This window comes from Anopheles darlingi, chromosome 3 (assembly GCF_943734745.1).
Source record: "Anopheles darlingi chromosome 3, idAnoDarlMG_H_01, whole genome shotgun sequence".
Classification (NCBI taxonomy): Eukaryota; Metazoa; Arthropoda; class Insecta; order Diptera; family Culicidae; genus Anopheles; species Anopheles darlingi.
Window position 1 is genome coordinate 66,845,968 of NC_064875.1, and position 15,000 is coordinate 66,860,967.

General features: G+C 41.7%; 1 protein-coding gene across 5 annotated transcripts in view; it reads left to right on the top strand.

Annotated features, from left to right (window-relative positions):
• The first annotated feature begins 6,714 nt into the window (after positions 1 to 6,714).
• Positions 6,715 to 15,000, top strand: part of LOC125957842 (peroxidasin) — a 21,531-nt gene continuing 13,245 nt past the window's right edge. For 2 of the 5 annotated variants that reach the window (XM_049690832.1, XM_049690836.1), the window contains exons 1-3: positions 6,917 to 7,001; positions 9,376 to 9,850; positions 14,976 to 15,000. The exon at positions 14,976 to 15,000 is cut by the window's right edge and continues 191 nt beyond it. In XM_049690832.1, coding sequence (XP_049546789.1) covers positions 9,642 to 9,850; positions 14,976 to 15,000 — 234 coding nt within the window. In that variant the 5' untranslated portion in view covers positions 6,917 to 7,001; positions 9,376 to 9,641. Of the gene's footprint in view, positions 6,840 to 6,916; positions 7,103 to 9,372; positions 9,851 to 14,975 lie in introns of those variants that run through there. The other 3 variants (XM_049690833.1, XM_049690835.1, XM_049690834.1) reach the window with 3 other exon arrangements.

The following is a 15,000-nucleotide window of genomic DNA, read 5'->3' on the forward strand; positions in this document are numbered from 1 at the left end:
GCTAGCTGGCATTATAAATACAGTATAGACTTGAACTTTCTGTACGGTGATCGGTGGTGGGAAAACTCATTCGTAATTACAGAACAGCCAGCGAAGCCTGAAACATCTTTGTTGAACGATGGGATTGGCTGGCGTTTAAATCAGTTTCCCATATTTGCTCAGCATCAGTCGGCATACTCATACAGAGCAGAACCATTGCTACAAAAAAGAATCATCAACTAAATCTCCCAGGCCCGGCAGTTACCGTTAGCGTGTTCTTCATATGACGATACTTCAAGGTATTGATCAGGGTTTTATTCCAGTGAAATTGTTCACCTGCAGCATTGTTTGAACAAGCCCGACCACCATGAACCGCGGTTATACCAGCAACTCTATATTTATGCTTCATTAGGCAAACATAACTTTTCTTAAACCAACAATCAGAAGCCGCTATTAGTAGCAGTGAGACGAGTTTGTTTATTTATTCGATTCGCTTTGGAAGGATTCGTTTGACCGAATGTTGGATTCTTAAGAATTAACGGATTACAATTTTCACACTTTTCTGTTTGAGTGTTGAGGTTCACGGAGGAAAGTAAAAAAGAAAAATCAACTGAAGTATGAATCTCTTGTTTTAAAGGTCTCTGATAATCATCGCGTTGCTGCTACACGCCTTGCAAGTACCCAACGTGCCATATTGATGAACGTGCCATCAGCTCAGGCTTCGAGCGGGTTTAGTATCGATTGTCGAATAATTTCCTTCTGGTTTTCCTGCAAACAATATCTGACCGGCGATAACGTTAGGATCTGGATAAAATGCGTTTTGTTATTTGGAAAAATGCAATTGATTGGAAACCAACCGATTATACAATTGATTATTGTTAATCATTATATACAGTTGTATAATAATCAAATTACCAGTTGTACCTAATATATTAGTACAATTGTTGGACCAACAATTATGATCTATAAGTATAGTAATAGTAATAACCATTTAGTTGAACACACTTTTTCTAACTTTCTAAGTATTCGCTAATAGAGTGAGATACAATATCTTTCTCATTTCTAAAAGATGGAAACTCTTGAAAACAATAGTAAGCCATTAGAGAATTGCAAAACAAACGACGTTAGTAACGAAAATTTATGGGATACGACTGCAAGACTACTTCGATGAAAGGATACGCGTACCTGTAGGCAAAAATATTGGGTGAGCACGAGAAGTGCAACTTGGCACCGGAAGTATGTTACGACGTTATAATGCTTTTGAGTTACGGAGAAATGGTGATGGCAGTACTTTTGTTTGTATCGTGTTTTTTTTCCTTTGCAAAGCCCATCTTCCCCATTCGAACGGAATCGGAAAATGTATCGGATATTGCACTGGAAGGGTTTTGTTGTCATGTCCATGATGCAGTTTTCCATTGCAACTGAGTCTCATATGAACCGAAAGGTGCAGACAGGTGTTGGCAATAGCATTACAGACGATATGGATTGGAAAAGTGACTCGACGAATCCATTTACGACATTCGTTGCTATACACCTAGCCTATCAGCGTTGTCCTGTTGTCAACACTGGTATTCCTCGCGAATATGGCGACCGTGCGCAACAACAAACATCCCTTTCGTCCTCCTCTGCTTAATGGCGATGAGAAATATGAAAATATTACACAATAAATAACCGAAGAACATGACGCCGCTACACTGGGAAGTCGGGTGCGAGGGTCCGGAGAGTTTTATGATATATGGAATAGATGGAGCGCTTGTTGTTGTGTTGTTTCATTTTTCCTGCTTTTAACTACGCACCGATGCACGATGCAATGGTGCACAACGTGGACTCGAAGCACCAGAGAACGATCCATGCATCCGTTCAAAGGATGTCGAACAACCGCAGGTGTATTCATTTCATTGGCTTTTTCCCCCTTTTTGCACTGAATGATATATTCTGACTTATGTTCATCCCATTTTATGGTGTTGATGTTCAGTATCGGAATAAGCGATGTTTGGAACGCCACAGGAGACGCTCACTCACAATTCTTCGTATTTGTTTCATGAAATAGGTAGAAGCGGACATAAAAGAAACCATGCTCCAATCCAGCACTACTCTTTGGAGTGTTTCTTCCTGGGGGGAACCATTTTGCTTGACCGCATGCCAACTCCAGACCAAACGCCGAGCCGATACCCCGTTGTGGCTCAACTATAGCAGCACTAGATGCTCTGGTAATCCCATTTTGGTGTCCCATTAATAGTCAGTTAATCTGTATCCATTCGATTTCGAGCAAACGCTAGCTCAGCAACATGTTTTGAAAGATGATGCAAAAGAAATCTCATGCGTGATTAATTCATATGTTACACTAAATTGAAATTGATCTTATCCATCTTTGAACTGAAATTTATTGTATGGCATCGTTCATATGCATGCTTCATTTGCGTTAAATCATTTAGGATTGCATTAAAAGAAAATTTATTTAATTTTTTTAAAAATAATTTATTCAAAAATTTACTATAACATCTACCATCTTTCAATTTTTTTATTAAAAGTAAAAATCACTATTGACATCATTTATCAACCGTTCAGCTATGGGTAGTGAAATGTTGTCATCAAACGATTACAAAAAGTTATCAGTGCAGGGGAACGCTCCTCCGTCTGAAATCATATTAACCTTTCAGTCGACGATAGATGGAACGATTTTCTCCAGTGCTTATAGTGTCATTATCGCTAGCTCCTGTTTGGAAATCATCTGTTTGTGAAAAAGAAAATCGATCGAGGTGACTATTCATTTTTCACGTCATAATTCATCGAGGTCACAAAAAAATTGATAGATTGTTTAAATTGTCTATTTTGCCTCGCAAACCATTGAAAGTCCATCGCCGTCAGGAATATATTAGTAAAGCAAAGAAAAGAAAAAGTTGTGCACCATCATTAGATACTCACAATGCATCTCTTTCGCATCGTAAGCTACAACAATTTCTAGAACAGTTGGAATAGAAACCGAAAGGAGAAATAATGTTCAAAACACCGTTGATAACATTACTTATACTGACTGTAGAACAATTTCACATAACTCAATTCAACCAACTGATGCGCGATAGAGATGATTTCCCTTTCATTCTGTAAATCATCACTCAACCCCACTACTTATCCAGCGCAGCATAATAAAACTTATTGTTACGAAAACCATCATGATGCATGCAGCTCAAAGATATCGGTACAGATTTAAGGATTCATAGGAAGAACATGACCTCTCATAAGCATGACACTCGCCAGCCATCATTAAAAATGCCCAAGGCCAGGAATGGTCATGAAACAGATGAAGCATATGTTATTATGCCTTTATGGAGTGAGCATTTTTACTGCTTTACATCGCATCTTGTCCTGCTTGGCTGGTTCATAAAAGAAGGCAAGGGCCGCAGCCGAGAGAAACTGTACGAAGAGTCGTTGTCACTGCTGATCGACGCACAGATAAAGTATGCATAAATTTAGCCATAAACTTAACGTTGTGCCGTAAAATGATGTCCATTAAACGCACCTTTGTGTAGTGGTGCTTACGAGTTCATAAAAGCTACTGCCGATCTGCAGCTACATTTGATTTCAAAACGATTGATATGAATGAGGATTAACGGTGGTGGTAAGCCTCGTTTTTATCAGCATTAATATACAGAATTCCTCGTACACGCCTTTCAAAGATATCATCGTAAATAAAGGTCAATTCAATTCGATTCCACCTAATTTGATGTTTAAAATAAAGAGAAATGTCATTGCGGCTCATCAGAATTCAAACGCATTTTATCAAATGCGTTCCAACTCATGTTTCTGATCAATTTTCTAAGCAATATAATTGAAGCAAAGTATCGAGACACAACTTTAATTTTAGCATGTGCATACTACCTACGTCTCGTATGAATTATCATCTCCCTTTAATGTTTAAAACACATGTCATTCATCGTGGATCGTTTCAGTACTCTTTTTATAACCAGCTGCACTTATCCCTTTATTTACCAGACGATGGAATATGGTTGCAGTATGAGTACGCTGAAACATTACGTGTACAAGGTAACGCGATGGCGGCTTCGGGCCATTGCTGTACGTGCCTTGCATTTCAATAATGAATTCCATTACGGGCAAGCAATACTGGCGTTCTTTATGAGACCCACAGGAAACTCTAGTAAGAACGCCACTTCGTAAAAGCTCTCAACCAGAATGCAGAAATGCATAATTAATTATCAAATAAATGCATAGGGGCATTTCTCTTTGCATGATCCATGATCTATGCGACATATACAACGTGTTTCCAGTATTTATAAAAGCTTGTTTGCCATATTTTCATAGTTTTGTTCACTTGTGTGCAAATTATTGCAATTCATCTGTTTGTACCATTTAAACCGTATAACAAAGTATGTTCACTTTTGCTTTTAAATTATTCCAGATAATCTTCAATAGAATTCAAAAAGTCATATGCTTTAGAATTCCATTTCGTTAACGGTTTCATATTAATTCTGATTGTGTTGGTTGATTAGCAGCCCAAGCCAACCAAGAAACCATGCTATCTAATAACTTTAATACTTGTATACATATATATTCATATTATTGGCGGATATTCGATGGAGGCGCACGGTAGGCGACCGTTAAATAACATTTCAAAAAATTATGACATCAATTCGAACTTGTACAAAAAAATATTAAACCAATTAATTGACTGAAGAAGCTGTTTGTTCCCAACATGCCCAAAATCGTTTAACCTCAGACGATCGTATGCTGTAGATTGTCTCCTACCATTATGCTATCATCCATGATTAAGAAAATAGTGCCATTTAAATCTTACTTAGTTTATGCAAAATGCACTTAATGTGGATTATGAGATAATGCTGCTCTAGTAGCGGCACAATTAAGGAAGGGCGGAACAAGTAGTTCACTACAGTAAATATGCCATGGCTGATGCATTACACTACGCCCTAACCTAGGAAAAAGTCATAAATAAAATGTCTTCCAGGAAGAACAACTTTATGACTCATAGATCAGTAATCTAGTGAGCGCTGGCAGAAGAAGGGTGATAGTGGCACTTATAAAACTTTGCTGAAGCGCAGTTTTGAATTTGTTGAAAAAATCTACAAATAATTTATCTATCATCTGCATCACGAAGAAAGTGAAAAGATATAGTTAAAGGACCCTTCGGTGATTAACAGTTTCCCCTTTCTGTTTTTTCTTTATTACTCTAGTTTTAGCAATACTATAAGGTCACAACAAACAAGTAATTTATCAAATTCTAAATTATATCTTAGGCAACTCGTTCCGATTTCTGTAGTGTTCAGCTCTGCGCTAAACACCGCATTAAACACAAATCAGTTTCTAGAATACATCGAACATAGCCCAAATGATTCAAAATATTATAAGATTGAATGTTGATGCGTCTATCATGGTAAAACCAAGCCTTTATTCGAAAGCTTTAAAGCATACCTCAAAATAGTGTATATTGAGAGAAAATTTAGTGTTTAGAGCACAGGACAATTGATTTTGTGAATATTTTAGCAGCAAATCAATCTATGATAGAATGAAGCAAGAGTCACGAACGAAGGGGAACGAATCTCATCGTTCTTTGTTTTTATTTAATTTGTCTTTGAGCAATGTATCACAATATACATTACTATATAATAAACCTTCTAACAACCTAGAAGAAAGTCACTTAACTATAATCCTGTGCCTCTATCCTTGTGCTACGTTCTCGTTGCTTTCCTTTCAATGAAATTAGCTACAACCCTGTGCTACCGGCATAAATGTCAGCATACTGTTAAGGAGCATAGAAGAGAAGAGAGTACTGTTGCGGGACTGTGCTGTTTTGAATTGCTTCCGCAAGTTCCGGTGTATACGCGCGGTAAATCCACGGCTCACTGACACACTACTACGCTTCATCGGCTCGCGAGAATGTGTGCCAGGTCCTCTGAGTTCTCCCAACATGCGACCGGCATCATCTGTATTCTATGATGTTTCGGTGAAATAGTTCCTGCTCTTTCAGAAGGAAGCATCACGGCGCTGCATCCTCGTCTCGATCAGAAATGCATTCTCTCCCCTTGATGCTTGTGTCGTTTGCGGAAAATGGATGGCGAGTGCAACGAGAGCTCACGGGGCTCACTCATGTTTTCTCTCTCTCTCTCGTTTCATAAATATAGCCTGTTTCAGTAAGAATTTAGACACACGATTTTACCCACTGCAGAGCGCCTAGCAGACACTTTGCAATTCTGTTGACAACGTTTTAATCGTAGTTATCTGTTTGTTTAGTGATAGATATATTATCAAAATTGACCCACGCCTTGAAATGTAATCGGAGATGGAGCGTGAAAGGCAAAACAAAATTTGCACACTCACTATTAAAACCCGAGTTAGGTTGGAGGAAAACCCACAAAAGTCTTGTAGTTTCTAAAACCAAACCAAAATACCTTTTTAAACTTTACGGGGGGACTATTATGTTGAATCTGAAAAGAATAAAACAGACGAAAAAGTGTAACATATGCCCGATTCTGCAGACAAAATGTTTAAAACGTGATATAACAAACTAACGAATAATTTTTATCAATATTTTTAAATGCAGTAAAAAAATTCCATAAAATGACACGTTTATTTTCTTTTTATGTCCATTTCATGTGTCCAGATTTTAACTGTAACAGGCTTTAAATCCAAGGAAGACCATGAGTTCCTGAATAGCATTATTGCTTCTGAGTATCACTGAGCATAGGAAAGACAGTTCGTTATGAACCGCGTTTGAAGTCGGATGTCCACTCGCGTCAGCTAAGCAGTTGTGAAGGGAGTACCACAGTGTCTGGCTGTCTGCCATATACTGTGCCACAGCATCAGTTAGTTCTCTCACCCCATCGGAGGTAAGATGGAGCATCAGGACGCCTGACCCTGGCAGACGATTGTTAGTGTGCGAAGGAATGCACGTACCGTCCGCAGCATTTGAAAGCAGCAAGGGGAAAAACGATCTGGATTATTTAAATTAATAATTTGACGTCGGTGCTAAAGTTGTTCGATATCGCCCAGTGCGTGCGGAGGTGACACTAACCGATACATCGCAGAGCAGCGTTGCAATTCCCATGTTTGTTAACCGGCACCGGAGTGCAAGTGGATTATCTTAAAGCCGGTCAGTGTCTTTGCTAATGTGTTAATGCGATGCCAGGGTCGGTGGCCTAGATTCAAACAGAAGAGTGAAGCGTATCATCAAAAATGGAGATTGTGCCACTTCGTGTCAGCATAGCTTCTGTTCTGTTATGCTTCCATGCAGTTGCCAGCCCTGGAGAAGAATCGTTGGTCGGATCTGCTTTAAATCCTGAAAGTCTAGTGCGATAGAAACCAATTTCGTTGAGCGACTGAAGCAAAACGGATTATGGTGCTAAATCCTAGTGAATGTGCTAAAATGTACGTCAGTAGAACGTACTTGACAGTGAAAATGATTTGCTGACAAAGTTGAATTATCAATCGTTTCAAGGAAATTGATTTTGGCATGGAAAATATCAAAAAAGATTTTGCAAAAAAGAACGCATCATTCTTCAAATCGATAAAATGTTTAAATCAATACGCTGCGAACAGAATGCCAGACGATGGAGTTCTATCGGCATCCGTGTCTGTGAGCCGGTAAGATACAAATTTCAAGCGTTATTTATTCGGCAGTCCAGTGAAGCATGTTGAAATCGAACGGAAAAACGGATAAATATTCATCTCGAAATCAAAGTTCGGCGAAAAAGGGATACCTTCAACCGTTGGCAATCGTTGGGTTAAACGGCTGAGAAAAAGATTCTTATGATCAGTCAACCATATCACATTTCTGACTCAAAAACTGAACTCCGAAAAGGTTGCGCTACATTTTTAATAAACCTTCGTTTCTCTTTCTTAGTGGAGTTATTGTGTATTCAAAATATGTATCAAGCTTCTTAGCTTTCTGTGGGTGTGATCTAGGTATTAAGCTGCTTTCCGGTGGAAGCAGCAGATCGGGTAATAATATGCTGATGGGGTTTCTACTCTAAAGTTACCCCAACCATGAACCCAAAACGTCAATAGCTCTCAAAGGATACCGTCCCGTCCCGTCGTCGAGATCGTCTCGAATGACTATTTCCATCCTGAAGCATCCGGTTCATTTTGAAGCCTATGCTACCTTCTGAGCTAGGATCAAGCATTCTAAGTTGGTGGAATCGGATGAAAAGGGCCACCTACACGCACATGCACACATATGTGTGACTGAAGGATCTTGCAGGGTTGATTGACTTCATTGTGGCCATGAAGGGTGCTCCGGAACAGTGAGATCCGTTTCGAACCCTGATGGTGCCTTGAATGGAAGATCATTTTCCGGCTGAAACGAAGCCTATGATAATAACGCTCTGCACTATTGAGGTTGTGGTTGGCTTTTTCGACCGTGCTGGTTTTTGGCCAGCCAGTGTTGCTTGAAAGGATGAGAATGATGTGGTTGTGGCTTTTAATGTTTTTTTTTCGCTCGAAGGAGAATCAAAATTTTACAAAATCCCAAGACCCGCAAAGCTGCTTCCACGGTTGGCAAGGTTCTTTGTTTTGCACAAATTCCTTCAAACAATCCATTGCCCCCGCGCTTCAAGTATGTTTGTCCAATTAATTAGCCAACGTCGTTCACACGGTCATTTTCCTAATTGGATCTACTTTACACCACAGGTGTCGTTTCGGGGAAAGAAAAACACATTCCCGAGTCCTTCTTAAGCCCAAACAATCTTCAAAATTCAAATGCGCCGAAATGCAATTACCGAGAAGGGATCTTAACGTTGCCGTACGGGCGCCAGCATCGTCTTCCAGTTTGTGAAATCTCATTTCCGGTCCGATTTGGTGCATCAAAACTTTGCTAATTAAAAACGAACTCGACGCGCCCAATTCGCCGACATGAACGTCGCCGGTTGTCAGCGAACGAGGATTTTCCGTGGGCAATGAGGACAGTGCGGTGCGGTGGCAAGACCCTACTACCCCTTCGCACAATAATAACGACCATGATGAGAGCAAACAACAATCGTGAGAAGTTTGTAGGAAGTTGGGCGAAGGGAAAAGTATTTACCTTTGCGCGACATTGTCCTGTCGAAAGTGTTCCGTTTAAAAATTCTGAGACGTTGCGTTAATGAAGGTTGTCGGCAATCGCAATTCGCAGCTAAATCCCAGAACACGGCAAAAAGGTGACGAAATGAACATTAAGACCAACGTTCAACGATGATTCGCGTGCGATGAAGAGATATTCTGTCGGACGGGAACAGTGACGTTGGGTCTTTTATCAAAATCCAATTAAGATACGCAAAATACAAGAGAAAATAAAGTGACCAACTTGGAAAGATCTTCGCCGGAAGTGAAACTCTATACTATCTATGGTAAATCTTGTGCATTTCAAACCTTCAAAACCCTCCCTAGCAGTGAAAATGTAGTTAAGTCGAATCAAGAAATAGAATGTGAAGTGATAAGTGATTTGCAGTGCATGCAGTGCTCTCCTCTTTGATATCTATTAAAAGTAGCACTTGGACGTCGCAAGAAGGTCAGAACGAAAAAGGGTATACGTGCGAGTGTGGTTCAAACACAGATATCAACTCAAACGAGCAGTAGACACTGGCGGCATTGGCTGTTGACCTCCGTTGGACCTACGATTACTTGTGCGACACGAAAAAAAAAACAGGCCATAAGCAATGGCAAGAAAGCATAATGTTCGGCGAACGCAGATTAGCCGCTGCAGCAGTCTGTTGCTAATTGCCGCTATCGCGCTGGTCTGCATCGCCATGACGACGGTCGAGGCGGCCGGTTGTCCGTCCATGTGTTCCTGTCAGCAGCGGACGGTGCGGTGTGTGAAGCAGCAGCTTGATAACGTTCCGGAAATGCCTGCCGATACCAGCATCATGTGAGTAGCAGCCTGCGAGAACAAAAAGTGTCCGCCTCGTGTCGACTTCTCTCGATGGTTTCGTTCGAGAAGGAGGAGGGGGGGGGGTGTGGGTGGGAAGGTTCTTTAGCTTAACAAGAAAGCGTACACAAGCACCGGAGGGTTCGTTTCATCGTAAATTTCAGTTAATCGACGGATAAATCTGCCAACAGATGTTACGCCCTGGGCCGGTGAAACTCGCCTTTTGACCCAGCTGATAGTGATGTTTGACGACATTTTGATTGAAATTTAAAGACATCCGGGGAGTTATAGGGATCAAGATTAAACTGGAACATCACACAATAGCTTATCTGAAGCACTAGTAAGGATGTAGTTTTTATCCATCACAGATAACTATTTCAATTGTCGGCAATTGGAATTTGTTTGCCGTGCTGTAATGTAGCAATGATAATGCTTTATCATTCTGCTCAAAACTAGTCATTACTCCAGTTCGTGTGCCATCAATCTGCAAATCAATAACAAAACGTTGAAAGCTGCATAATAAGGGCAAACAATTAATGCCCCTATGTTTTCCATCAAATCCATTTCTATCAAATCAAATGACAACAAAATGAGGGTTTGAATGAAGCACTTCGCGCAATTGATAGTTGCAATCCATTTCCGTTTCATCTTCTAGAGTGCCTAGGAAGATTCAATTTTCGAAACGTTTAATTGATTGAATTCTGTCGCTCTTCGGTAGATGGTGTGGGCATAAACATTATTACACAATATAAATGAAAAGCACCAGCATCATTTGCAGTCGAATCAACCAGACATGGAGAATCCTTTTTGTTGGTGAAACGGAACCTGTATGATGTATGATATCATGTTCCATCTCATTTTCCAGATGGATCCAGCGAAGATGGATGATGAAATGAGATTAAATTTGTTTTACACTTTTTACACTTTGCGCCAGCGGCACAAAGGCACAGTTACGCCCAAATTAACCCGCAATACACGGCTCGATGGGGATGGGAAAGCGAAAGGGAAGACGTCTGCGGGCGACTGATACCACGGAATGCCGCAGTTGAAGATAGAGATCGTACAAATGTGAAACAATGATGATCCCTCGGCCGCGCTCGCTCAGACTGTAGGTGAAATCTCATACATCCATTTACCTTGCACCGCACGTACGCATCCACCCACCACTCCGTACCTTGGCATCCCTGGAGAAACGAAGCATCAACCGTGTGGGAAATGTATTTCGTCAGATTTTTTTTTGTTTTGTTTTTTTCGCTCCGACCACCCACTTTTGCATCCCAATGTTGGCATCGGCCTGGCATTTGCCTGAGAAGAGAAACAAAGCCTTACACCAACACTGACAGGTGGCGATGATGCAACTCTGCGGCACTCTGTATGTGGGCTGTGAAGCAGAAAACCGCGAAATTTACAACAAACCACCGCGCCAGACCACGCCACGTCCAACGGGCAAAGTTCTCGCTCGGTCGCACCCAGGATGTCGCACCTGAGTGATGTTCATGTTGATGGACAGAAAACGAAAAAGTAACCCCGCCCCGTAGCCGGGAGAGTGATGAGATAGAGCCATCATGTCCTTCGCGAACGCAGGATAGCAGGCAAAGTGATAGCGGGACATGCTGGAAAGTAATTCGCATTTCATACCGGTCCCCACGCCCGTGATAGCGTTCCATGTCCCTGGTGGGAATTATGGTGCTCTCCAGCTGATGATGATACCATCGCATTTTTAACACATAAAGCGTATGAGAAAAAGGGGACTCGTGCAGCCTCATTTGAAACGAAAATATGGATTTCAAACATAAAAAACAATATTTTAAGTAAAAATATGAATCACGCTCGCTTGAATCGCAACCATCGTCACCGCCGGGGTAAATTTTTCCATTCTCTTGCTGCGATGTTCATTACCTTAACCAACAACTATCGGGACGCTTATACCAGCTAGAACCGCAAAGTGAAAGATACTACCGGTTGCCAAAAAGCTTGGTCCGGCATCGAATCTAGTAGCCAACGTACAGTAAAGCCCCGTGACATAACCTAACATGACGTAAGGAAAACATGTAACATCTACCTCATAGCACTCTCGGACCAAAAACACAGTACCCCCTACACCGGTACGATGGCCATATGTTAAAGGATAATTTTAATTACATTTACACTTCTACTACGCTGCTTACCTTCGCTCGTCCCTATGCCATGTCTGCCGGTAAACCGATGAGAGTTTGGCCTTTTGGGGTCTCCTGGGATACGGTACCAGAAGGGAACCACATGCATCTCGTGCAGCATCTGCGGCGGTATATCGAGCCCCAGTGGACGAACGGAGTGTTTACCGTTCCGGGTTTTGCGGGATCCGGTTTGCTGGTTTCGATAAACATGCGCCCCGAGAAAGCAAACACATTCAGGGTAGTGGTTCCGTTGGTGGGGCACCCCGCTGAAAGTACACTCCCCTCATCTCACTCACTTACCTTCTGGAGGGACTGGGTGACATGGGTTTGCGGATGGGTCACGGCAAACCGTTGGATCTGCAGTGGAGGTTCGCTTCTTTATTTTTTTTTTGGCCACTCCGGACGTCCACTAGTGACCCTTTTGGGTGGGTGACTGGAATGTAAATAATGGAGCATGAAATGTAGTCTGCGGTGTGTTTGGTACACCGAAACCCGTTGGTCTTCCGTTGGGTTGATTGGCTGTGCATGGTAGAGGTGCATTGCCTGCCACATGTTGTAGTATGTCCTACCGTTGCGCATATATGACGATTGCCGGTTCAGATCGCGCCTTTGCAGCGATGGGAAAACACGGAGAAAACCACAATAATGCAGTGTCACTGTCTGGTCTATGGATGGGAACCGGGTACTGCTATTTTCATTGCGCTTCGCCATTTCAAACTGAATGCAATAGCATGTTGTCCGAAGTGCAACCGAAAAGAGACAGAGTGAGAAATCACCAGTGGCGCCAGTGAGACAGAGAATAAACGATGCAGACGAATTTAATCGTTGTGCAAATGAAGTCTGCTAGCGAAATTGCAACTCCCTTTACTGCTCAACATAAAGAGAACCCTCGTATTTCATATGTAGCGCTACGTTTGCTGTGCTATGTTTGTGAGGAGTATAGTATATGTAAATATTTCAAGAAGAACTGAACTCGATTGCCATTAGTATGTCCATTTATCAAACTAAAACCATTCACAGCAATACCGGCATTTAGGGATAAATAAGGTCTTGCCTGCCGATAGCACGTATTCCTCGGGGGTATGTTAAACCAATCGTACGGTACATAATTGCTCATAAATTTCACACACAACAACATGTCACCCCGAAATCCCACTGGGATGGACAGATGCATATCTGTGAAGAATGCTTGTTCCGGTTTGCAGCCATTCCAGTCCGCACATTCTCTTTGCATGTAGTTTGCGATTTCAAAATATGCTTGGGGGATTGAGGCCGAGAACGATAAGTTAATTATTTATGCTAGCGTAAATTAAGTTCTCACTCTCTTGCCCGCAGCGTGGTCCAGCGGGTCCAGCAATATTCCTTCTTATCTCTGCCAACGCAACGCCCAGTGCTGAGGCCGTTGGGTCTTTTGAAAATGAAGTCCGACCGTTGCGCTGCCCTAGCACCCTAGAAAATGCTGCTGGCAACCAAGCAATTATTGCAAGATGGTGCTGGTGGCGGCGTAACGAAATTACTCTTCACTGCCCATCCAGTGGTCACTGGAAAGACAAATCGATATTACGAATACAATCGAGTTTCGAGCAGCGAGGTTCTCTGGGGAGGTTCTTATCTGGCCAGGCCCCATGATGAAGTAATCGTTCGGCCATAAAATTGTCTAGACATGGTGTGTTTATGTAACTTTCTCGTTCAGCCACATAAGCAGTCTTTGAACGTAGCAGAGCCAAAATAAGAGAAATATAATGCAAAGTAAACCTTTCCGCCGCAAGTACGCCGAAATTGGGAAGATATTTGTTCGCAAAATATGAGCGGTACCGATTCCTCAAAGACTTCCACAATCCATAAGGCTTTGATTACGAAACTTTGGCCGTGATTCTATTTCCATCTTTTTGGGAGAAGTTTCCGGGTTGAGGCTGAGTCTGTTGAGGCTTTCAGTCAATCTTTTGCCCCCTCCCCCGTAGGAAAACTTTTGTGGATCGACCTGCCTCGTACTAGCACGTGGGTACCACTACAATGGTCCGCACGGCTGAAACTTGAGTCGAAGAAAGTCACACAGCGAGAAGGGTAGCAGAGAAAATCTCGCAAACTCATAGCGGCATGAAAAGTGAATCGACCGCACGATCCGCTTAGTTCACAATTGGCTTCATTATGTCCGGCATGTGCACTCGATTCAACAAATGATGTGCCATTTATGTGCTGGCTTATGGGTTATCCAGACATCTCAAACTTTCTATCAACACACTACCCTCACACCCGTGTGCGTCACTGACAGACATGCCACGGGGGAAAAACTAGAAAACTATACTATTCTACCAGTGGCTACGTGCGGACGGAACGCTTTCGGTAAATGTTTGGCCACATTGAGTTTGGAAGAAAAACTTCCCTTCATCGCCGAGAAGCCACAAATCATGTGAAGCAAAGAATACCGAATAACGCTGTTTCGAATGACTTCGGAACTGCGTGCGAAACAGATAAAACATTATTTCATCCAGAGGGATCGAAAGCGGATCGGCAAAAAAAACTGTTCCAATAGCGATGAACAATTTGTGGACCTGTAGAATGCCTACCAATACCATTTGAACGATATTGGGTGTACTAAAAAAGAGGATTTGCGATGGAGGATGAACGTTGCCCTTCAACAGATGAAAAAGTGGATTGTGTGCAGCGAATAATCAATACTTTTGAATGTCCTGTTAATGATTGCTTTCATTCGATCTAAAGAAGCTTCTATACTCTATCAAATTTGATATACTTTCTATTCGTTTTGTGGGTTGAATCATGATTTAAGTACATTTTATTGCCAACGAAAAAATGTCAGATTTGGCAGTCTGTTAATTATACTAATTGAACATTTAAATAACATAAGCAGATAGAATCGTTTTACATATATTTCCTACATATATTTTATGTTTTAGCTTTTAAACGCACATTTCACAATTCACACAATCTACCGATCGCTTTCATTTCAGTGATTTGCGGTATAACCACATTCGC